Below are 25,206 nucleotides of genomic sequence, written 5' to 3'. Positions count from 1 at the left end.
GGGAGAGGGAGGGGGAGGGAGAGGGGGAGAGAGACAGAGACACACAGAGACAGAGAGACAGAGACAGAGACACAGAGAAAGACATAGAGATACAGAGAGACAGACAGAGACAGGGACAGGGACGGGACAGGGACAGGACAGGGACAGAGCTCCTGATGAAGCAGCATGTGCCTCTGCCTGCACCGTGCTGGCCCAAAAGCCTCAGCTGCTTCCAGGGAAGGGTGGAGCTGTTGGCTTCCTTTGAGAACATGAGGGCGGGTTCCAGCCAAGGGTCAGCGGAGGAGGTTTTTCTACACATGCCCCCACATTCTTATGTCTTTAACCCATCAACACGAGAGGGTCCAGGAAGCCCTTTTCTCGAAGGGAATCACAAGCTGTTTACTATTTTGTAAAACCACCAGAACGGGTTCTTACTTCTTCTCACTGATGGTCACTCAGGCCAGACGTGCTTGGCAAGTTCAGTGAGTTTCCCAGGGATGGGTTTCACAAAGTGGGTGGGACTCTGAGCAGTCATTGCATCCCCACCCCTGCCAGCCACTTACCTATGTCCTCTTCTGCAGGACCCGGGAAGCTGAGGCCCGGCTGGACCAAGTCTCCTCCTTCTTCCTCTGTAAGACAGAAGGGAAGACATGCTTACTATTGTTCTGGTGAAGCTGCAGTCGTTAGCCATGGCTGACGCCAGACAGACACACAGACACGTTTCTTCTTCTTCTCATTGCACTGCTCAGACCTTCGTGTTTTGTACTGACAACCTCAGAGTAATTGTCACTTCTTTAACAGCCCCAAGATCCCATGTGTGTGTGCCTCATTCCTCTTTGAGGTTCCTGCAGAGACAGGTTTTGCAAACACATCTTAGCTTCCCTGGATAACTTTGGATGTACTCAGCTGTCTTGACGGTTGCTGGCCTGGCTTCGCTGGACCAGTTAAGGCTTAAGGAGTCTAAGTCACTCCAAAGAGAAAACCCAGCTCAGAGATTACAGTTGTATTCGCACCCCATTTTTCCATGTTCAAGTTCTGCAGTGGTTACTTTAACACTTGCTGTAAGTTTATTCTGGGTGGGGTTTACTTGGGCCTCAATTTCTCCTTTTGTGAGAGGCCAGCTCAGGTCCCCACACTTGCTTTAGTTGCGTTCTCTGGCTGCTGGAGCAGAGACTCTGCTGCCTTAGCACAGATCACCACATGGTCATGACATCAGTGTCATTTCAACTCTCTTCCCTGCTTATATGGGATACGGGGTGGGAAGGTGAATGGATACTTGTTCTTATCTGATCAGCCCCCGTGGATCTGCACTGGGTGTCTTCACCCCACCTGCACTTCTGCACAGCACTTCAGGGTCTGGATTCAGAAGCTGCAGTGCATCCACATGTGCCACATTCAGTGCCTGGGATGGCTGCCCTGCACTGCCATGTGGTTGGAAATGTGCACTGCTCAGGTGCACTCATGGAGATACATCTCAGACTGAGGCTCTTCTGCACCATATTCCATATATATAATATAATATAATATAAAGATATATGTATATATTATATATATAAATAGATAGTGTGTGTCTATACATATGGGGTGTGTATCCCAATTATGGCATGTACACACGGATGTATTCACCAACATGTAACCTTCTGATATACATCCATAGATACAATTGCATTTTCAGACTCAGTATTTGTGCATTCAGGGGAGCAGGTCCAACACTGGTGGGGAGCCTCTAAGACTGGGTACACATCTCCTCTGGCACTGAACACCCCTAATCATGCTCTATTATGAACAGAATCCATACAAATATATCACAATTGCATCTACATGCTCCACTATCACCATCTCTGAGCCAGCTCATCACTACCATAGGAAGTTAGGGCAAGAAAGAGGCAGCTAAGTCATGGAAGATGCTGTGGACCAAGCTACAGTCTCCTCGCATAAAGATGGAGTTACATTTCATATTATGGGCTCTCCTTGACACTGAGAAAATACAGGTATATAATAAGCACCCACTGGATTCAGATTCAGGTTTCATTAAGATAGTTTATTGCAGCTTTGTAGTATCTAAGTGCGTTGGCTTTCTGCTCGCCAATAGCACTTTATATACACTTTACCATGTTTTCCTATTAGCAGACAGGCATGCCTATTAGGGATACGCTGAGGTCTGAGATCACACTAAGGACTAGGAGCCCAGACCCAGCACCACAGGCAGTTCTGACCAAGCACAGTCGCCATGGAGACAACTGGTATACAGTGTTATCTCTCAAGCCAGAAGGAACTCTGCAACAGACCCATACTCTCCGGTCTCATACCTTCCCTCATTTTAAACACACATGCATATACAAAGAAGGAGTTTTAACACAGAGGATCTGAATGCGAGTGAACCTTACATTTTTTAATGATTAGCTAGAAACAATGCCAAGAAAATGGGCAGACAGCGCACAGAAGGGCTAACAAGGCTGCCTACCGGTCATACCATTGTGCTGGTGTCACAGCTTACAGTGCTCAAGGTGGAAAACAGCCTTTCGCCTTGAGAACAACACCCCAAGGATGGTGGGTAAATGACTTTTATGATCTGAATTTTAGGCATAGGAGTGACTGTCTGTATACTTCACCTTGGCCCTCTTGTCCAGATTATGTTGGTCAACTAAGGCCCTGGTGTAAAAAGCACCACGTAGGAAGGTGAGCATACAGAAAGTCTTTGTCACCTCATAGCTGACAAAGCTGACCTGTTATAGATAGGATACGGCCCTTCCTTGTCCAACCAGGCTTTGGATTTTTCAGGCCAAGTTTTATTTCTATGACATTCCTATTCCAAGTCCCTGATCTGTGCAGGTAAATGTCCTACTCAGACTGAAGGCCACTGCTGAGACAGCTGAGTGTCCTTGTCCTTTCCCTCCCCACAGTTCCAGAGTCTGTACAGTGGACGGCAATAAATGGGTGAGGGGTGGGATGAATGATGAGCACACGAAGGATGCAAAGGACTGTCAAGTTAAAGGACCACTCTAATATATTATGGATCCCATATCTGCCCCTTTGTAGGCTTAAAGACATGTGAACACTGGCTTATCAGTAGATCTCTCCTCTCCTCTCTTCTCCTCCTTCTCTCCCCCCCCCCATTCCTTCCCTCTCCCTGTCTCTTTCTGTGTCAGTGTCTCTCTCTGTCTCTGTCCCTATCTTTATACTTATTAAAGAAAACCACTTCCACTTCATTTCAACTTTAATACAAAAAAGGTGGGCTGTACGATCTAAGAAACAGGCTGTGGCTGGGGTAGAGCAACAGTGCCACTAGCCAGGCTCTCAGGCATTCTGCATCTAGGTGACTGCAAGCCTCCTTGACCCAGACCCTTCATCTTTGTATGATCAAGGCCAATAGATCTTGGACAGGGAGTGCTGTGAGACTGCATGTGAGATTAATCAGTGCTATAAATTAATAGTGCCAATATCTGACACCACGTTCAATGTCCATCACATTCTTCACAAATTAGGAAAGTGTTCTCTACTGAAAGTTCTGAAACCTACCCACTTATCCATGCGAGCATCTGATGAGCACCTTTCCTCATTGTCCTGCATCTCAGGTTTTTCTTTTCACACTGCTGCCTCAGTCTACCTTATGACTCATTTTTTTCTTTCACAAGGGAACATAATGCTGGATGTGCTTGGAAGACTGTGACCAGAGTCTGCTGTGTGGGAGCAGACCTTTCTAAAGTTCCATGTTACAGTCTCTCTTCCAAAGCTCTACCTTCTAACCCTGTGAGAAGCTTCTCTCAGACACCCCAGCAGGAAGGAACTGGGGACAAGGTATGTCAAGAGCATTCAGACGACAGGAGAGAGCCTGTGCCACCCTCTAGACTGGTGGCACAAGCTCAACAAACATGTCATGTACTTTCTTCTTCCTTTGAACACATGATACAGGTGTGTTTTCTCATTGCCCCAAAGCTGCCTGGATGTGACAGGAAAAGGCTCTCCCGCTCTGCTAAGTTCTCATGGTTTCTGAGGAGTCACGACATGACTTAAGACTGCGTCTAACAGGATACAGGCTCAGTCTGGTGATACAGGCACAGTCTCTTACCACAAAAGCACACCACTGCTTGCTTTTGCTTCTCTCTCTCGAGAGCTGTCCAGCAAGACTAGCCACTCACACTTTTTTCAGTAGCTAAGGTGGAAAAGGACAGTGCATGCTTGAGCAGCATCCTTGAACACTGGGACAGCACAGTCGTGTCACTGATGTTTCTAGTGGAAACAGTGCAGATCAAGGAGGTTAAGTGCATCCTCTGTGGACACACAGCCATTGCTCCTACACCTTGCCTTCTTGTCTGTCATCAGCCGGAGCCCCATGTTGCTGTCACTAATACCAGGACAGCAGCATCTGAGGACTGAGGTGACATGAATTACGAATCTTCTGATGAAATGGCAGAAGACATGAGAGGAATGGTTGGGAGTAGACAGGTGACAGATGGCCCAGGAGATCACTTCTAAGAATGGGGCCAGAGTCTCAGGGAGGCAGTGCACAATACAGCTCCTGCATCCTGGCACCTCTGGGAAGGCAGCGTAGATGGCATTACAGCTCTGTGGGCTGCATGGCTCCTGTGCGAAGCGTTTGTGGGGAGGATGCTGAAGGTGTTACTGTACCTCCTCTGTGGACAGCAGAGGGTAGAGTCAACTCAAGGAGGAGGGGTTATAATGCCCAGGTAGAGGGCAGAGTCAGCTCAGATAAAGGTGATAAGTCAGTCTAGGTAGAAGGTAGGAGAGGGTGCAGCAGCTGAGGGATAGGGCAGGCTCAGATGAAGGCTCCTGGCTTCTCTGTTTCTAGAGGTTAGGTGCTCAGCACCTTGATTCCTTCCTTACTGGTACCGCCTACTACAGCCCTCCATCTGGCATGGTCTCTGGACGCTGAGGACACTGTTCCGGCTTTTCTGAGGAACCTTACCTTCTATTTCCTTACAGGGTGGGAGATGAGAAGGTGAGGTTGAGAACAGCATTCTACCTGTGAGCCATGCGAACAGACATGTGTGACGTGCCCCTATGAGCCACACCTGTGTCACCGCCCTTGGTTACCTCACATATACTTCTTCTACCTTGGATCTCTTGTGTGGTGTGTAGTAGGAGGAGCTCTACAAGAGAAAGCAACCTTGCAGGCTGGGGAACTGGAACCATATGTGCATCCCGGCATGTTGGCCTGTGGCCTTGCCTAAGTTCATGATGCTCCTGGCTGGGTGCTTTTGTGTGACCCTTAAGCCCCTGCCAGCAGTGGCATCATGCTCTGGGTCAGCCACATGGGCCACAGCCATTACAGGGCTTTCATCAATGCCCCCAAGCTCAGTTTACTGACTCTCCCATCTCAGGGCACAAACAAACTTTACTTTGTAGGGTCTCTGTGTTCTCTAAAAAGTTTCCTCCAAAGGCAGCACACTCAAGCCTACATTTTGGCCGATTTGCTAATGATAGCACTTGGTGGCTGCTTAAATGGAGGCTTCATTTCTGCTCGGTTAGTACAATGACACTGATGAGGCATAATGCTGGCTTCCTCTTGCACTGTAGCCACAGCTGCGCAGCAAGTCTGCAGCCGGCCACTGCCGCCGCCACGGTAACCAGGGCCTTTCATTTCATTTTAATTTTTTTTGACAACACAGAGGGCTCACATTCTATTTTGGACTGAAGATTGAGTCTCAGCAGAAGCTGCCCTGAAGTCTGCAGACTCTTTGCCAGTAGTTCAATGTCACTTGAATCAGGCTAAGAGGAAAACTCAAAGGCCCTGATGAGGCCACTCCACTTGGATGAAGATGACAAGGAGAGGCTCTTTCTCACAGCAGGTGGCATCCGCCACTGACAGCTGGATATTAGCATTCCAAACCCACAAGTCTTGTTTCCAAGCTTTGAGGGTGGGTCTAGTTCAGGTAGCCATGACCTGACTATGCCTTCAAACAGGCTTATGAAAAAGCTCCGACTAAAAGCAATACGCATCTAATTTTGAATTTCTCTGGACTGAAAAAAAAAAAGAGAGATTAAAAAAAGTGCTGAAGTTAAAAAGGCAGACTTTGTTATTTAACTGTCTGAAAGCTTGAAGAAGAGATTATGTGTCTTCAGTTAAACTTGATCACTATTCACTTGAAAAGTGACATTAATTATATTTTATATAACATGTTTTAAATTCAAGTTCTAAATACATGAAGTGTTAAGTCCTTTGCACTACCTCAGTCTTTAATAGGGTTTTATATCAAGGATGTTTTGAAGACATGCTCATCAGGCTTGCACAGAAAACACCAGCTCACAGCTAGAGCAAAGGTCATTTCACAAGCTCAGGAAGTACGACTGTTTAACACTGTTGTTCCAAACAATGGCATCTGACAGTCTCAGAGACTAGAGTGAGGGGTACCGAAACTGAACTTGCTCCTTGTCTGAGTTAGGGGGTGGACCTAACCCCTTTCACATTAGCAGGTCTATCTTAGTCCGGGTTTCTATTTCTGTGATAAAACACCATGGTCAAAATCATCTTGAGGAGGAAATGGTTTATTTCAGCTTATGTGTCTTACTCATAGTCCATCATGAAGGGAAGCCAGGGCAGGAACTCAAGTGGGGCAGGAACCCGGAGGCAGGAGCTGATGCAGAGGCCACACTACGTACTGGCTTCCTCCTCATGGCTTGCTCAACTTGCTTTCATAGAGCACCGGGATGATTAGGCTAGGGGTGGCATGATTCACAGTGACCTGGGCTCTCCCATATCAGTCCTTCATCAAGAAGATGGATTGCTGCACCATACCACAAGGACACTTGCTCAATTATGCCCATAGTAGCTTTATTTGTAATAACCAGAAACTGGCAACAACCTAGATGTCCTCAACCAAAGATTGGATAAAGAAACTGTGGTACATTTACACAGTGTAGTATTACTCAGAGATTAAAAACAAGGACACCATGAAATTAGCAGGCAAATGGATGGAACTAGAAAAGATCATCCTGGGTGAGGTAACCCAGACCCAGAAAGGCACACATGGTATATAATCACTTATAAGTGGATATTAGCCATAAAGTACAAGATAACCACACTACAATCCACAGACCCAAAGAAGCAAGTGACAAAGAGGGCTCAAGGGAGGATGCTTGAATCTCACCCAGAAGGGGACATAAAATAGACACTGGAAGTAGATGGAGAGAGGGAACTGAGTAGGAGAGAGGGTGGGGATCAGATGTAGGGTGAGCAGTGGAGGGAGAGGGCTAGGAGAGAGAACTGAAATCGGTGGGAGGGGCACATCTGCTAGAGCTAGAGACCTGGGACAGAGGAGGCTCCATGGATCCTATGTGAGTGACCCTAGCTGAGATTTCTAACGGGGAGATAGTGAACCTGAAGTGGCCACTTCCTCTAGCCAGGTGGGATTCCCAGTGGAGGGACAGGGGACACCAACCCACCCACAAAACCTTCAACCCAAAAGTTGTCCTGCCTACAAGATGTGCAGGGATAAAGATGGAGCAGAGACTGAGGGAATGGCCAACCAATGACTGGCCCTACTTGAGTTTCAACGCATGGGAGAGAGCCAACACCTGACAGTATTAATGATACTGCAAGCTATGCTTGCAGACAGGAGCCTAGCATAACTGTCTTCTGAGAGGCTTCATTCAGCAGCTGATGGAACAGATGCAGAGACCCACAGCCAAACAATAGGTGGAGCTGGGGAAGTCTTGTGGGAGAATGGGGAGGGGGAAGGATTAAGGGAGCCAGAGGGGACAAGAACTCCACAAAAAGACTGTCAGAGTCAACTAACCTAAACCCATGGAGGCTCACAGAGATTGAACCACCAACCAAAGAGCATGCATGGGCTGGACCTAGGCCCCTACACATATGTGGCAGATGTTCAGCTTGGTCATCATGTGGGTCCCCTACCAATGGGAGCAGGGGCTGTATCTGACTCTGTTGCCTGCCTTTGGATCTGTTTCTCCTAGCAGGGCTGCCTTGTCGGGTCTCAGTGAGAAAGGATGCACCTAGGCCTGCTGATATTTGATGTGCCAAAGGGGGGTGGTATCCATGGGGGGTCGTTTCCCTTCTCTGAAGAGAGTGGGGGCATTGGGGATAGAGAGAGGTATGAGAGTGGGGCTGGGAGGAAAGGAGGGAAGAGGGCTGTGTTCAGCATGTAAAGTGACTAAATAAATTAATTAATGGGGGGAAAAAAGATGTACCATAGGTCTGTCCACAGGCCAATCTGATTGCAGCATTTTCCAAACAACTGTACCTTGTGTCAAGGTGACATAAATCTAGCCAGAATAAGGTCCTAGGAAGGCTATTGGGCAATGTATGAGACCTCAGATACACCACATTTCAGAGAAACATGAATGAGTTTCACAATAAGTATAAATACCTCCGACAAGCCCGTCACCATCGCGGGCTGTGCCTGCTTGCTGGAGGAAGGTCTGGGAGGCTCCTTTAATGGTTACAGAGGAAACCCTGAGATGTGTTCAGAACTGACAGCCACTATCCATCCGGGAAGACTTCACCTTCTCTAGACCACCCTGCTGAGTGTGCTGTGGCAGCCACCTGGAGCTGAGCAGAGGCCTTGAGCTCTCCAGTCTAGTCCAGTCCAGAGTAATACCAATGTTATACAGAAAGGCCATCCCATGCCCGTTTTCTTTATTACTTAGCGCAATTTCTTGAAGTCTGGGTTGTAAGCCTCAACCTTTAACAGCCAAGCTATCTCTCTACCCCATAGCATGCTTTCTGAAAAGAAAATGTCAAGCTTTTGACATAAAAATGGTAATGTTAATGTTGAACATGCTTGAATTCTTAAACGCTTCATTTACAATACTATAGATACTGACTTCCTTCTTTCTCTGCTTCCCTCCCTGCCTTCCTCTCTGGCAGCCCGGGCACACCTCAAACTCACTATGCAACTCACTATGAAATTCTGATCTGAAGAGGAGGTGGGGTGGGGTAGGGGGGTTGGGGGGTTCACATATGGCATGCAGGGACTTACAAAGCTTTGTACATTACACTTGAAATTCTACCTTAATTTCCCCTGGTGTGGCCTCTTCCTCTTTGACAGGCATGTGTGATCTCAAGCCCGTGTGGGTGTCATTGTATGCGATGTGCAAAGTTCTATCCAAGTCCTGTCTCTCTCTGGATTTTGTGTGTAAGACTTTGGAGTAACTTGAGGTGCTTAGAATTTGTTTTGTTTTGTTGTCACAAAAACTGGCAAGTCTTGATTTTCAAAGGACCAATTAAGGCAGAACGGCTAAATAGGTGACAGCATGGTTTTAGCATGGAATGCTAAAGTGCTCCAAGTGATGAAGAAAGTCCCAGCACAGTGTTGCTAAGGATGGCTGCATGGAAACCGTTCCTTATGACCGGGCCTCACAGTGACAAGAAGACCAGAGGCAACTCATGACACAGTGATTCTCTCTAATTGGAGGAATTGTGGCCACACTTTACTTTCCCCTTGTAATTCTTTGCACGTTTTTTCAACAAGCCTATATACCTTTTTATACGTACAGAGAACATTGTGAAAATACTTGAAATCTTTGTTATTGGGATTTGATGGTCTAGAATGAAAATTGCTGGAGGCAAAGGTGTGCATGGCTCCTCTCCTCTAATGATGATCAATATTATCGTCATCTTCCTCTCTTGGGAATACAGCAGCAGAATTAAGACTGAGCAAGAAGCTCCCGAAGACAAGCTCATTCCTTCATCCACGAGGTCCTGATGCTGCCAAAGTATTATATCAAGACTCCAGTAATCACTGAGACAGGATCAGGTTTTCACTCTGGGACAGTGATGCCCTGTTTATCCCGGGCATCCAACTTGTCTACATTGGGTGATGTATATGCACACAGCTCAGGAAAGACCCCTGACAAGGTCATATGAGAGGGATGCAGGGGTTGTTAGAGACAAGGGTTCTGTGGCTCCTTGGAGCAGGGGCTCAGCAGTATAGGTTACTGCACTTAGATACCTGCCCCTGTCTGGAAGGTGATACCTTGTGTCTTCCCAAGAGCGTCTGGCAGAACAGAGTCCATGGTAGTGGGAGGATGACATACTTACCCTCACTAAATCCAGGACCTTCCATGCTCCCTTCTTGTCCCAGCTGTCCTGGTACAAGAGTTGACCTGTCACCCTCATGTCCTAGCTGCTGATATTATGGCTATATTACCTCAGGGAAAAGAGTTCCCATCTGAATAGTAAAATAAAATGCTGTGAAAACCAATTGCAAATGAGAGGTGGTATGTAATTAACCTGAACTCCTGTGACAGACAGCTCTGCATATACAAGAGCAGAACCAGGGCTCTAAGTCCACACTTTTCCCTCTGCTGCCACATGGGTGTGAGCTGCTCACCTGCATGCTCACCTGGATGCCTGCCTGCACTGGTGCACTTGCCCTGAGTCATACTGGGCTGTGATCAGAATGGAACAGATGTGGCTGTCACCCTTTTATCATGCCAGGGTGCTCAGGTGCCTGAAGCCACGTTCTGTTGTGATTCTTGAAATCATCCTTTTTCCCAGCACTGACATCCTACCTCTAAGATGCTAAACTCAATAACACAGGTGGGCAAGTGGGTCCCACTAAACTCTCATATATACTCTTTCTTTGATGATTCTGTGCTACGTGAGGCCTGACCTGTAGCCCTGTCTCCATGCTTAGTGGGGTGAGTTTGCATGCACTCCATGGTGGAAAGCTGTAGTGTGCAGACCACTGATAAAGCAGATTTCTCATATCCCTCACCTGGTGATCCCCCTGGCTTTCCTATGAGTGGGTTTGTTGAAAGAAATCCTGAGAATATCAGGGGCAAAGAGCCACTGTTGGAACTGAGTCCCAAGTCACATGAAGTGCTCTTAGTAGGTACTGAAATTCTGTTTTAAAATAACAACATATGCCATTTTGTGTGTGTGTGTGTGTGTGTGTGTGTGTGTGTGTGTGTGTGTGTGTGTGTGTGACCACATATGTAGAGATACCCATAGAGGCATTGGATCCATTGGAACTGGAATTACTGGCAGCGGTGGGCTGCTTGATAATGTGGGTGTTGGGAACTGAGCCCGGTCTTCTGAAAGAGCAGCAAAGTGCTTTTAACTGCATCACTCTATCCCCCTAAAATTCCAATTTAAAGATATTCTGTAATAGGAACACCAGTAGTCCTTTACTTATTATTTCATGGAATCCAATGCATCCTGGAAGTGGAAGTGGGCGGGGGGTCATCTGATGAGGCTGTAGCATGGCTTCAGACACCTTCATGGACAGCTGGTTCGTGGTGTTTAACCTTTGGTATTCGCTGAACACGTATGAACTGCACGGACTGTGGTATGTGTAAGCACTGAGTGGCATATGAGAAAGATGCTGTTTTGAGGATTCGGATCCTGCACAATAGCGTGCACACAGCTGACTCTGTGCCTAGCAGACCTTCATGTCACTTGGCGTCACATGGTGACTGTAGGTTTAAATATAATCTCTCATCTTCAGCAACACTAGTTAAAACCTATGCTCACTCGTTACATAGAAGAAAATCACTCAAATACAGACAGAAGTCATTGTATTAAATCTCTATGTCAAAATATCTTCTGGCTAAAATATCGCTGGTTCGCTCTCATTTTCTAAAAGAAACTAACGTCAGATATATGATTTGTGGTTGTTTCGTGCCCTGAATCCTTATAAATGGCCACTTTTCAGTACTACTGAGCTGAAAACCTGAATTTTGATCTATATCCCCAGGCCCCTCCGTTATTCACCTATTTCACTTTTGATATTAATAAAACGAATAACATTTGTTAGAAAATGACAGACGAAACTGGTTACCTATTACTCATTGACAAATCGCGCCCGAGCCATCATTCTTCTTTTTCTAAATACATCACACAGTGGGTTTAGTGCAGGAAACCAAATAAATATGAAGCTTTATAGCAGCAGCAAGATTGCAATTCATTTTTTAAAGTCCTTGGTTTCTGGATCGATTTGGCTTAACAAATTTTATAGTCCTTGACCTAAATGCAACCCTCCCTCCCCGCCAAAAGTGAGTGCACTGTGCTGGGGGGGGGGAGGGGGCAGCTTGCTAGTCCCAATTTGTTTCAGCCTCCTCTTGTTGACTATGCTTGAAAGCTACATCAAGGCAAGGGACAGTAAAGACCACACAGAGGCAGAAGCTGGCTGCACAGCAGGCATCTCAGAGCTTGGCAGCCACAGACATGCACATATTTTAGTGTCACCCTGTGACACTCACAGCGGTGTCCACATGGTCAGCTTCCTTGGCAATCTCTGTTCTTTCAGCGATTTCTGTTTCTACCAGTGAAATGCTCTGGCAGTTTCAATCCACTTGGCATGAGACTCTCAAATGTTGTGAGCTGTGACAGAAAAACTCAGCTCTGTTGCTAACTTTGCTCCCCTAAGACTCAGGGGTTACAAAGCACCCCAGATGACCCCGAACTGCTCTTGAGGAAAGGGGTACCCAGACCCACTGTCTCAAATGTGCAGAGCAGGCAGCTTTCCCCTGCCTCTCTCCTCTTATACGTAACTGCCTTCTAGAACTATCAGACAGCAGCACACTTACAACCAGCATGGGCAACAGTGCTAAGTAACAGAGACCCCTACCCCTTCAGGAGCTTTGTGGCCTTGCGTTTTCCCCAGAGACTTTCTGGAGTGTCCCCCCAGTTGGCACAGTTCCCATCTGCTACACTGGCCAGCTTGGCTTGCTCAAATCTAGGCTGAGTCAGGTTCCAAGTGACTTCCACGTCAGCTGCGCCTTATTTGTAAAGTTGAGCAATATTACCTGTCAGAGGTTTTGGATCTTGGCTGAGCAACTGAGCAACTGGAGTTAAATAGACAGGGACTCTACACAACACCTCCAAGGTGCAGATCACTCATGAAATCCCCTTCAAAGTGAAAGTGCAAAAAGACAGAGTGCCCTTCACTTTGGGAAGCCTGGGAGGATGAGCATGTATGTGGCCTGTAGATGAGGAAGATGCCCATCACTCGTTGATCGACTTTCTGTGGTACCTGAGTCCTCAAAGGACTCTGTGCTCCAGACTACTGTCACCTCTCAGCTGCCTATGCCCCAGCTCAAGTACTCTGAGGAGCAGCATGCGTGGCTGCCACGCTACGCCATCTTAGTGTATAGATACAAGATTACTGACTTCTCCATGTTTTACTAACTCTCCCCAGCATCAGAGTATACATTGTTGAATAAAGCGCATAACCATGTGCTGTCTCTGTTTCTTGTTCATATATGGCATTCACAAATACATCTCTAAAGCAGTTTTCCATGAAGGCTGAATAAACATGGCTGTTCTTAAAAATGTTTTCTGCACTTCAAATAATGATAAGTCCTTCCCTGCCTATAAGGTGGAAAAACTATATAAAAGTCTGCAATCCATTAACTTCGTTTATAGCATGAGCAGGCCTGGCTAATCAACCTCATCTAAATTATACTAAAAGCTTATAATTATCTGGCAAGATGAGGAGAAAGAATGCAGAAATAATTTCACAGCAAAGTGGCAGGGCAGTAACATGAAAGGCATCTCCAGCTGCAAGCTCAATTCTGAGCCTTCCTGTCAAGGCGGGCTCCTAAATGTCCACGCGATTCTCTCCAGCTCTGTGAACCAGGCCATGAAGATGCCTGGCATTCATGCTTGATTTTCACCCTCAGTGTATCCATTCTCATGAAAATGTCAGATTATGTCTGATGCTACAGCCATGGTGGCCAAATGTTCCAGCGGGGCAGCGGAGAGGGTGACTGTGAAGCTGAGAGGGAGGTACAGAGAGCTGACAGGAGAACAAATCTGATTCCCTCCAGTAAATATGTGGACTCATCCAAGGACTCAGGAAGATGTGCATGCAGAAGCCACGAGGAGACCCGGTAGATACCATCTTTGTGAATGTTACAGGTTTGGGTTGGCTAGACTGTTCATAGACTTTCCACAACAGTTTATAAGCATGGATGTTGGGTAAGATGGCCATTTGGGCCAGAAGTTCTGGTCCAGATCACAACTGGTCTCACCCTGGTGGCTCCAGACTGAAAGGCAACTCCTCTTAATTCTGTGGATGTTCTGCATCCCTATCAATAGATCCCTCCATTGTGGCCTCTGGATGATGGCACCACAGGAGAACCCTGTGGGCACTGGGCAGTGCCATCCCCTAGGCTTTCAGGTTTCCTTTTTCTTAGGAAGTGTGTTCCTCAGGGAGGATCCTTAGACCCCACTTTTAATGTTTGCCTTGGGATAAACTTCGGTCAGGCTTCTTTTCTAAACTAGAAGTGCTGATTCTGGAACTCACGGGGGCTATTCTGTAGAGCTAGGACATTCACACAGTGGTGATGCTGCAAAGATCCCGCTGAAGCTTGTTAGGAATGGCCTCCCTGGACTCGTGGGTTTGCATGCTTGGCCCATAGGGACTGTCACTATTAGTAGGAGTGGTCTTGCTGGAAGAAGCGCATCACTGTGTGGGCGGGCTTTGAGGTCTCATATGCTCAAGCTAGGCTTGGTGTGACACACACACACACACACACACACACACACACACACACATACACACACAGAGTTGGTTCTCCTGCCTGTGGCTCAAAATATAGACCTCTCAGCTCCTTCTCCAGCCCCATGTCTGCCTGCACGCCGCCATGATGGGAATGGATGGAACCTCTGAAACTGTAAGGCAGCCCCAATTAAATGTTTTCCTTTATAAGAGCTGCCGTGGTCATGGCGTCTCCTCACAGCAACAGAACACTGACGAAGACAGAGCCACTGGCAGGTCATCCCTGCTGCTAAGGTCCTCGACTGTTGCTCACATGGTCTCCCAGATGCTTGGCACAGCTCCCTACACCCTCCCCTTCTCCTCTCCCAGCTCCGGTTGCTGTCTCCATTGGCTTCAGAGTCACTTCTTTGTTCTTCCTCTCGTATCTGCCATCCCTATCAGTTTTGGGTCCCTCCCCAGAGAGTGTTGACATTTCTATATTATACTCACCTGTAGGCCAGCACAAGGGAACCATTTTTGTTTTGTTTTTGACCCCAAGGATTCCCGGGTCCACACCTTGAGAGCTCTTTGCTCTGAAGAGGAGCTTCCTCCTCCTTCCTTCAGGGCAAGCAGAGCACAGCAACAGACACATTCATCTGCATCTCTGTGTGGGAGCTGGGACGTCCCCATCTGGGAGAGCCTTTGCACCTGCTGGGGTTTGGCTCCTGCTGTTCCTCTTCCTGATTCTCACTCACAAAGGCTTTAGAAAAAAACATTTCTTAAAGCTCTGGCCTGGCTCTCCGCATAGCCCAGACTCCTTTAGCTGACCAAGAGGCTTTAAACTAGCAGAAAACACTCCCTTCAAAGATCACACAAAACAGCTATGTTTCTTGAAGACCTTGCTGTTGCCCATGACAGGTCACAGAGTATGTATGACAGGACACACTAGAGAGGTAGTTATGTATTTTCTACTCATTGAGGAATTCTTTCCTAAAGGAGGGAGGGATGCTGAAAAAAGGAAAAAAAAAAAAAAGAAAGAAAGAAAGAAAGGAGGAAGGAAGGAAGGAAGGAAGGAAGAAAAGAAAAGATGTAAGGCATATGGAATAAATAAAACTCACAAGGCACAGGAATATCCTGAAAGTTACAGGATTCACAAAGACCCTTCCCAGGATTATATAAATAATAGTGGTTGCTGAGGAGAGGGGACTCTAATTGTCTGATCTACCTTCAACCTGTGCAAAGAACTCCAGACACGCAGCTTTTGTGAGTCAGGGCCCATGCTACTGTGGGATTTTGGGTGATCTAGACGCCTTTGAGTGAACCACATTTCTATAAATAACTACTATAAACTCAGAAATTTACTAAGCTGGTTGGGTGGAATCATTTCTTTGACCTGTCACGGGTGCTCTATCTGGAGTGAAAAATGAGCCACACTGGTGAGGTGTGTTGGGTATAAGGCTACAGTTGGGTGTGTGTGTGAGAGCACGGACACACTTAAGTGTATAAGTTGGGAGATGCTACTGAAGAAAGTGATTCTGAGGAAGGACACACTGGAACCACTCCACCTCCAGGTCTGTGGCCCAAGAAGGTGTGATCAGTATGAGTCACAGATAAGACCAGCCCTGTGGACCCTGTCTGCAGCCTGGCTTCCAGAGCACCCAGTGTGTCAGACACTGCTTCATGCAACACCTGAAAAGTAAGTACCTTTGAAAATAACGTCCAACAGAACATCATCAGTTACACATTTTACCCGTGAGATTTTTCAGAAAAGCCCATTTTCCTGGGTAGGATCAGAAGCATCTTTCCCATCTCAGCTCAAGGCTTCAGCATTGGTCAGTGGCCAGTCTCGTTTTCTCAGTGTCACTGCACATCAGCATGCAAGCAGACGATAGAGCTTATGCTGGTGACATTGAAATGCACGTCTCTCTTCTTAACACTTTATTTTGCCATCTTGCTATCTTGTTAATGTGAGCTCTACTCGAAAATTTATTTATAAATGATTTAATGGACCAGTAAAATGAACTTAAAAAAACATATTTGCTTAAAAACTACTTTCTTGGTTTAAGTTGTTGTTTTAATGCAAAAATATGTGTACACATATCCTTATATTCTCTGCACAGTTGCTATTATGTAAAAAACAGGATCCTGAGCAACAGAGATGAATCACGCCAGTCCCTAGATGTCCCCATCATCCATTCTCTCTGACTTTCAAGGAAATAAGAGCAAATTCATTTTTGAAGAGATGGGCAAAGAAAGAGTATAGCTCTGGAGACAACAAAGCCCTTCTGGCTACATATGGCCTCCATGTCATCAAAGGAGACAGCATGGTGAGGGGCACAGTCCTTGACGTCAACTGCTGGGACTAACTGCACACTTTCATCGTGCCCTGGTGGGATCATCGTACCTACCTTACAGCATGCTTGCGAACATTAATATGTGTAGAACAGCGCAGGAGCAAGGCGCCTAAGAAAATTAAAGTCACGCTAGCATAGCTCAATTTAGATAAGCAACTGAGATACTTTATGATAAATCTTACTGGGATAAATAATTACAGCATTCAAAACTTCGATCTGAAGAAAGGTTTCCACACTAAAATTCTGCTTGCTATTCATATTACTTTATTGCAAAGTGCAGATACCAAAAAATTAACAGCCATCATGGACCACGGGAAGCCACTGATAAGATCCGGGGAAAAGATTGCCTTGAAATCAAGTGTTTTCTCTGCTGCTCGGCTAACCAAGGCTTGATACTGAGAATGATATGGGAGAATTCCACTGCCAACTGTTTCAAAAATCAAAAGGCGACACACACTTTCCTTCTCTTGGTGAGCTAGTTCCTCCTTCCAGCAGGAGCTGTTCATCTTCCTTTAGGGATGGGCCCCACTTTCCTATATCCATTTACAGATCATTAGCAGCTGCTGCATTTTAGCTCCTTGCAAGTCAACCCTGCTAGCTTCTTGGGACAAAGCTTCCTCGTGTATAAACACATAGAAGCCCTTTCAGCGTCCAGGAGGAGGCGACCCTCAGGAGAAGCCATCCACCGACTGCCATTTCTCATTCTACATGTCCTTTTCTGCACGGCCTGATGCCGAATGGGTTTAGGAAGCCCCATTAGGTTTGAAATGGATTTCATCTTGAATTTGATTGGCTCTGAGACCTGTGGCCTCTTTTCTTTAAAGGTCACTAAGAAAATCCTCTTGGATCCTTTGGGCTCGGTGGTCTGAACACTACTGATTTTCTCTAGTTCAGTTCCTTCGTATGTCCTACAAAAATCTGTCAGGTCCAGTTGCTCTGGTTCCATTTAGAAATTCTAATGCAAACGTGTTTTTCCAGAGGCCATTTTCTGTGACTTACATATGACTGAACACCCACACGCCGAACCAAGACATGCTCATTCCTGGTCTGCACAGACCCCTCCTTCTACTGAACTACCACCTGCCCTCTATTATACCTGCACCATGACCGGCACCCGCCTCCATTCACCACATACTAAACAACTGTCACTAAAGATGATGCTAAGATAGCCGCGCCGCCTTGGCGAAGTCCTACTGAATTCCCAGGCCAACCCACACAGGCATTGTGTGGGAAGGCTAACTCAGCTACCAGTGGCCCTGAGGAGTAAAGAGTAGTGTGCGCACTGATGACAAGTGAGAGGAGCCACATCATGACCTGGGGACACTGACAGAAGTTTTCTGGACTTCATGTGAATCTGGCCAGCCCTTTCACTCCCCGACACACACTGACTTCCAGGGAGGAGGGAGGGACAGGAACATGTGGACAACACCTGGAGTCCTGGCCTGAAAGCGACACTCACTAACAAGAGAGGGCAGAACGGCTCTTACAATCCAAATGCAAAACTGAAGCTCTGGTGTTCAGAGTAGAGGGGGCCCCAACAAGCAGCATTTCAGGCTCTATGAGCAAAACTTCTTACTAAAAACACCTTAGGCATCAACCTGAAGAGCAATGGGGGTGGGGAGGGTTGGGGGTGGGTTCGGGGTGGGTTGGGGGGGCGGGGCCACTTAGAACTGGTCCAGAGACAGATTCGGCCTGAAAGATTCTAATTTCCAAATATACTGTTCCAGCGTAGTTACTATCCACTCAAGCCACATTCAAACCGACTGATTCTAACTGACGGGTTACATCATGTTGATTATAAAGATGAGCTGAAGAGAACAAGGAAGATGGGACCTAAAGTTCACTTGAAAGACTGGACAAAGCCCAGAGGCCTAGGGTTATCCCTGGAACCTTATCAACACACTTGTCTGACCAGCCTGCCCCGCTACTGAGGCCTGACTGGGGACTCCAATAAGCAGAGAAACATGGCACGATCCAGGGTTGCTCCACAGGCTTGGGAGAGAATTTCATTTGGCAGTATTTAATCTTTTCCATCTTTTTAAAATCATTCCAGCCATATCGGCCAATTTCATGTGGGCTCTGAGCCTGTGAACCCACATTTAACCCATATGCCTAACCGCGGGGAACTAAATGTCAGCTAGCTGCTTCCGGTCCGCAGCCCTCAGAGCAGATGGTGGAAGAATGCCATTAGTCACTACTGCGGGCAGGTGACTTGGGACAACCCAGTTGCTACTTCAGGCAGATGCTCCAAGAGCAGCAGTGGAGTCAATGCCTGGTGCCCATCGAAGAAGTTTCTGAGTCTGGATGTCTATAAAAGAGAAAGCTTCCTCAAAGACAAGAATTTCTAGAGGAAGTTCTCTTGAGTAGAGCCACAAGGCAGGGGTGTGGCTGGGGTGGAGTTGTGGGACAGAGGTTTCATGGAGAGGGAAGGAAATCGTGGTTTAAAAGGCAAGAGCATGGGAGATAGAGTCAGGCAGATCTCTGTGGGCTCAAGGCAACCATAGTCTAAATACTGAGTTCCAGACCAGCAAAGGCTACATAGCAGGACCTTGTCTCAAAATAAGAAAAAGAAAAGAAAAAGGCAAAATCAGAATGCTAGATAGACAGCTAGGCTTGTAAAGTGCTTGCCTTGCAATCCCATGAACCCATGGAAACATGCTAGGTATGCGGGAATCTGGTTTATAACCCCAGCACTGCAGAAGTAGAGTCTTTGGGGGATCTAGCTCACATGATGAGTTTCAAGGCAGAGAGAACCCCTGTCTCAAAAAAAGGTGTATAGTACCTGAGAAGTGATACTGATGTTGTCTCCTGCACTCCATATGCACGCACGTGCACACACACACACACACACACACACACACACACACACACACACACAGATAGAGAGAGACAGAGAGACAGAAAGATGGGGGCGGGGGGACAGACTAGCTCAGCCATTCATGCTAGGCACAAAGCTACACACTCCAGATCTATTGCATCTAGCTTGACATTCAAGTGATAGTGTGCATCTCCCATTGCTTAACCAAAGACCATGACTTCATCCAAGACTTGAACTTGGAAATGAGCGCGGGTCTCAGAGCTTGGCTAAGTGTGGACAAGTGCTTATCCTCCTCTCGGCAGCCCTTTGCCCTGCATCCCACTCCCATCCTACCATGCTTCTGGTGAGGTGGAGCAACTCTTTCTTAGCCAAAGGGTCTGTCTAGAGAGAAGGACCAGTTCCAAGCATAGCAGATGTTCTATTCTGCATGAATTACCTAAGAATCAACTTAAAAAATTTTTTTAAACATATCTTTGGATCCCATGAGTGTGGTGGGAAGCAAGTGGATTTCAGAGCAGAGTTTGACTCAGCAACACACTCAGCCGTCACCTTGCTCCTTCTGCGGGGACGTCACCAAGGGGTGACACTGACTCCTCAGGAGCCTCACGCTGTGAAAACAATACTGGAGTTACTAAATTTTGCAGGGAAGGAGGGACCAAGAGGAAGTGCGTGATGAAAATCAGGCTGGTCTCAGCGGAAATTAGCTTGACTCAGCTCAAAATACACATGCTGTGCTCAGCTGAACTATAAAAATTAGTGCCAGTGTAGGGGAGCAGACCCACGAACATCTCCAGGAGCAAGGAAGAGAGAGCTGTTAATGTGACGAGGGTAGCTTTAGTTTTTAATGTGGCTGGGCATGTCTTTACAGAGCTGCAGGAAGAAGACAATGCTTTCCTCTCATAGAGGCAGATGTGACACCGGGAGGGTCTTTACAGGCCTCTCTTCAAAGAGTTGTTAGGACTGAGCAGAAACTAAGAGGCAGGGAAGGCAAGGTGACTGCCAGGAGACCTTCAGGGGGTTGTCAGTCTTGAGGTTCTTCCAGTTTTGTAAAAAAACAAAACAAAACAAAACAAAACAAAAACCAACCAAGGAACCAGAAAAAAAAAACCCAAACTTTCCACCAATTCCAAAAAAAAAAAAAAATGGAGTATCATATATTCCTTTTAAAAGATATGCTTGCCCTTGGGACTCTCATTGCCTTATACTCAAGGAAAATTGGTCAACTCTGTCTATTGCAAGATCAAACTTAGAAAGTGTAACTTAAATATATATATTTATTTATTTTATGTGTAATTTTATGTGTAAAAAAGAATGTTTTGCCTGTATGTATGTCTGTACGTCACATGGATGCCTGGGGCCCATGGAGGCCAGAATATGGTGTCAGATGCTCTGGACCTGGAATTACAGATGGCTGTGAGTCACCTACCATGCGAGTGCTAGCAACCAAATCTTGGTCCTGTATAAGAACCAATGCTCTTAACTGCTTAGCCATCTTTCCAGGAACATAGTTTTTGGTTTTTGAAGAAAGAAGGTACTTTTGAGATTTCGTAAAAGAAACACATACCACACACACACACACACAAACCCTCCCCCCAAACACGCACACTTGCATGCATACATATGCACACATATACTCATAGACACAGACACATACACACATACACACATACGTGCACACGCACACACATGCACACAAAGAGAATATGAGTACTGAGCTTTTCTTCTTGGGCTGAAGTTATAAAAGATGCCCCATACGTCACACCATAGAAATAGCACCATGTGGCAGCACCATGTACTTGGCTCACACTCAGTAGTGTGGGAGTAGCTGTCCCAACGCCTCTTGTCGCTCTTCCCAACATACAGAGCCCATGCAGAAGGCCGGAGTTCACCTCCATTGTGGACTCACCCTGCAGCTCAGATGGTGTGTGGGCCAGTGACTCTGGTGATGCATTGAGTCTGCATGGAAAGCAATTAGCTCTGGACCGTCATTGATTGCATTGATTGATCCAGCCACAAAGTACAAAGTCAAGTTAAATCTTTTCTCCTGCCTGATTCAGTCACCGTGGTGCACCTTTGCTTAAACGGGGCATTGACTGAGGATGAAGACAGCTACTATGTATGGTTTCCAGGGAAGCCGTTTGAACCGCAGCACTAAGGTGGCTTCTGGTTGAAGTTATCCATCTATAATTGAGCTGCCCTTTCTTAAAAACTAAACAATACACCAAAGGTAGATATTATTGGTGAACAAGACAGCCAGCATTTGTGCAGCTTTTAAATCAATGGGAGAGAAAAAAATCCATATGGTGATGACTAAGGAGTGTTAAGACGGAGAGAATGGAAACAACACCCAAACAGGGGAGCAACCAGGAAGAGTTGGAGGATAGCTGCCCTATGCCCTTGGTGATGGCAGATTTAGCGCTTGTTTCTGTGGCAAAGGAAGATAGGAAACTTCAGAAAGCAGAATGGACAAAGAGAGTTCAGAGGACATTCTGGAGCTCGGACAGGTGCATGCTGGGAGAGGGACAGTAACCAGAGAAGAAGCAGGGAAACCTCAAAGACTTGCTCTCTTCTCTCACTCTGCCCTCTCTCTTTCTGTGTTTCCCATCCTCTTCTCCTCCCTCTCCCCGCCTCTCCAATGTCTGCCTTTCTCCCCACCTCCCACACCTCTCATTGCATTGCTGCCTAGAGCTGCTCCAAAACAAACCAAAACCAAAACCAAAACCAAAACCAACCAACCAACCAACCAAACAAACCCCCAAGACTCAGAATGTAAACCAACACTGGACGTATCACTTTGCATTCCAACCAGACAGGAATATTGGGGTCAGCACACCATATTAGGTGCTGGAAAAATCCTTTCTTCCCAGCATCTGGGTAGAATAGTGGCAAGAAGCAATTTTAAAAGGACACCCTCTGAACCAGCAGCTGGGTTGCCCTAGAGGCAAAAGTCCTTTCCTGCACGGTCCTTTCTGGATCCTCAGGGCAAGTATCAGGGGATTATTATCTCAGTGGTGATGTGCCAAATCTCGCTAGCAGCTTGGGGAAGGCTGAGTCTGCGCCATACAGTGTCCTGAGGGGTAGAAATCTGACCAGCGTGATACAGAGTGAGTCTGGAGTGGGACTCGCTAGCTTCCAAACTGGCAGGTTCCGTAGATTGCTCCTTAGATTCCCATTAGATTCCAATGAGAGAGATTTAGATGAAAACCCAGACAAAGAATTAAATGAATAGCAGACTTTGAGAATTGATGAATGGGATTGCATATGATTAAAACGCTCTGAAAATCAAAAGATTCAGAGATGGCCTGATGAATAGGAATAACATCTAGAATATTTAAAGAAAAAAAATCTAAAACAAAAGCCAGCAAACAAGCCAATCAATAGATGGGCCAATGAAACAAACAGACCGTTTTCAATGGAAGTACAAGTGGCCAACACACACGAAAAAAAAATGTTCAACATCCTCAGTCATCAAAGAGATGCAAATTAAAACTATTTTGAGATTCTTCCTTACTCTTTATTACTCCAGAATAAAAATAACAGTAAATGCTAATATGGAAAAAGGAGAATCCTTATGCAACACTGGTGGAATTAAACTGGCCTAGACACCATGGAAATCAGTATTAAGTGTGTCATAAAATGAAAAGAAAAAAAAAAAGAATAGAACTAACCTAAGACTCAGCTATACCACTTTTAGGTATATGCTTGAAGGGTTCTAAGTCAGAGATACTTGCACATCTATGTTTAATGCAGCATTAGTTATAATAGTCAACCTACAGAATCAGCTTAGGCAATATATCAATAGACAAACAGATAAAGGAAATGAGGGCCATGAAGAATAATGACGTAATATGGTATACTAGACAATGAAAGCCGCATCATAGTAAGTGAAACATTCCAGTCTCAGAAAGACAAATACTACACACACACACACACACACACACACACACACACACACACACACATCTGTATATATATACACACATATGGCATGAAAGCATTTGAAGGACTGTGATATGGAAAGAGACTATATACAATAACAGTCATGGTGGGGAGCAAATATAGTGGAACCATATAATACACATGCTTTGTGAAACTTGTACTATGTCCGATGTATATCTACTGAATGAACCCTAGCAACCCTGCTCCTGAGAATCTCAATGATTAATCTTCATTGTCAACTTGTCTGCATTTAGAATCATTTAGGGAATGTGGGGATACGTCTCCCGCTGTGCCTAAGAAAGCATTTCCGGAAAGTATTAAGAGAAGGGAAGGCCCACCTAGAGTGTGGGTGCTACCATACCACAACCAGAGGAACCATGATGGAATTAAGAAGGTAAACGCTAGTGGAAAGGTAGCCATACTCTTTCTAGTTTTCCCCGCCTGTGTGACGTGGACCACTGGAGCCCGTCACATACTTCTGCTGCCATGAGACATCCTGTCCAAGCACATGGTTTCCAGCAACCTGAAACCATGAGCCCAAACTGTTCCTATCTTAACATGTTTCCACCAGACATTTTTGCCATAGAAATAAAAAGCAATGAAAAACTAGTCTAAGAGTAGGGAGGCCGTTACTGTGACTGAACATAATCATGGGATTCCTGGACAATTTTTGGACTGGTTTGTTAGAAATCTGGAAGAGTTTGGGCTAAATAAGCCTTACGATGCAAGAGGCTAGAGCTTAATAAGCCACTTTGGTAGGAGCTCAGCAGCCCAGAACGCCGATTCGGAAGCAGCAGTAAAGGCTGGGCTCCTGAGTCTGGCATTCCTCACCCTCTTCTGGGAACCAGGAGCCTGTCATGCTCCATTGTGACAATTTCCCTACACCTTGAAAATTAGAGTAAAGCTGAATTCAAAGCAGTGGAGGAAGATTCAAGATCGCATAGCAGTGATACTGCTGAAGCTATTTCTGGATGCTTTAAGTGAGGTCTAGTGAGGACTGATCACAAACACGGAACAGAAAGATGTGACAAATGTGCTATGGATAGAAACGTAACTCATCTAAAGATGCACTAAGATGCCGTAGCTGTTAAAAAGATGAGGACCAGTAATTACAAGATAGATACGTTACACTGTAATAATGGGAAAGGTGACATAAGAGAATTTGAGGGAGTAGAAAGACCCCTACCCACCATGGCTCCAAAGTGTAAAACTGTAGACTCAATGGACTTTTTTTTTTGACACAGAGCACCGCTTAGATACTGCTGGAAAAGGGCAGCCTAGAGAAGTATTTTCAAGGGTTCAGCTACAAAGGTTGAGGAATCCGAGGCCCAAGGTGTGTCCTGGCTATTGCTTCAGCAGGCCAACAGAATCTGGTGCTAACACCTAGTGCTGGTTTTGAAAGCATAAAGAGTACAAGACTGATGAATCGTTGGAGGCTTCCACTGTGTTTCTAGATGAAGGCCTGTGAAGGTACGCAATGTGCAGCAGGCTAGAGATTTTTTTTCATAGATCGCTGAGAGGACAATATATGATGCTGTGAGGGTGAAAGGTGAAGACCCAAGGATGCAGAGTGTCTTCAGGAGACAGAGTGAAGTCAGTCTAAGAGAAAGGACATGTGGGTTGAGAATGGTAAGGCCATAAAAGAAAGAACACTCAAGTATGCTAGAACATCAGTGATGCTACCACCCGCCCTCAATGGTGGACATGG

The 25,206-nt window shown here is 46.1% G+C and overlaps 1 protein-coding gene across 5 annotated transcripts in view; it reads right to left on the bottom strand.

The window, feature by feature from the left end:
- DLGAP2 (DLG associated protein 2) overlaps positions 1 to 25,206 on the bottom strand; it is a 704,261-nt gene that overhangs the window by 126,814 nt on the left and 552,241 nt on the right. For all 5 annotated transcript variants that reach the window (XM_084758843.1, XM_084758842.1, XM_084758846.1 and 2 more), the window contains one exon: positions 543 to 608. In XM_084758843.1, coding sequence (XP_084614969.1) covers positions 543 to 608 — 66 coding nt within the window. The remainder of the gene's footprint in view (positions 1 to 542; positions 609 to 25,206) is intronic.

This window comes from Acomys minous (genome assembly GCF_964271855.1).
Source record: "Acomys minous genome assembly, chromosome: 15".
In the NCBI taxonomy this organism is placed as follows: domain Eukaryota; kingdom Metazoa; phylum Chordata; class Mammalia; order Rodentia; family Muridae; genus Acomys; species Acomys minous.
Note: the sequence above shows the minus strand (reverse complement) of the source record. Positions and strands in the feature narration are given on the sequence as shown.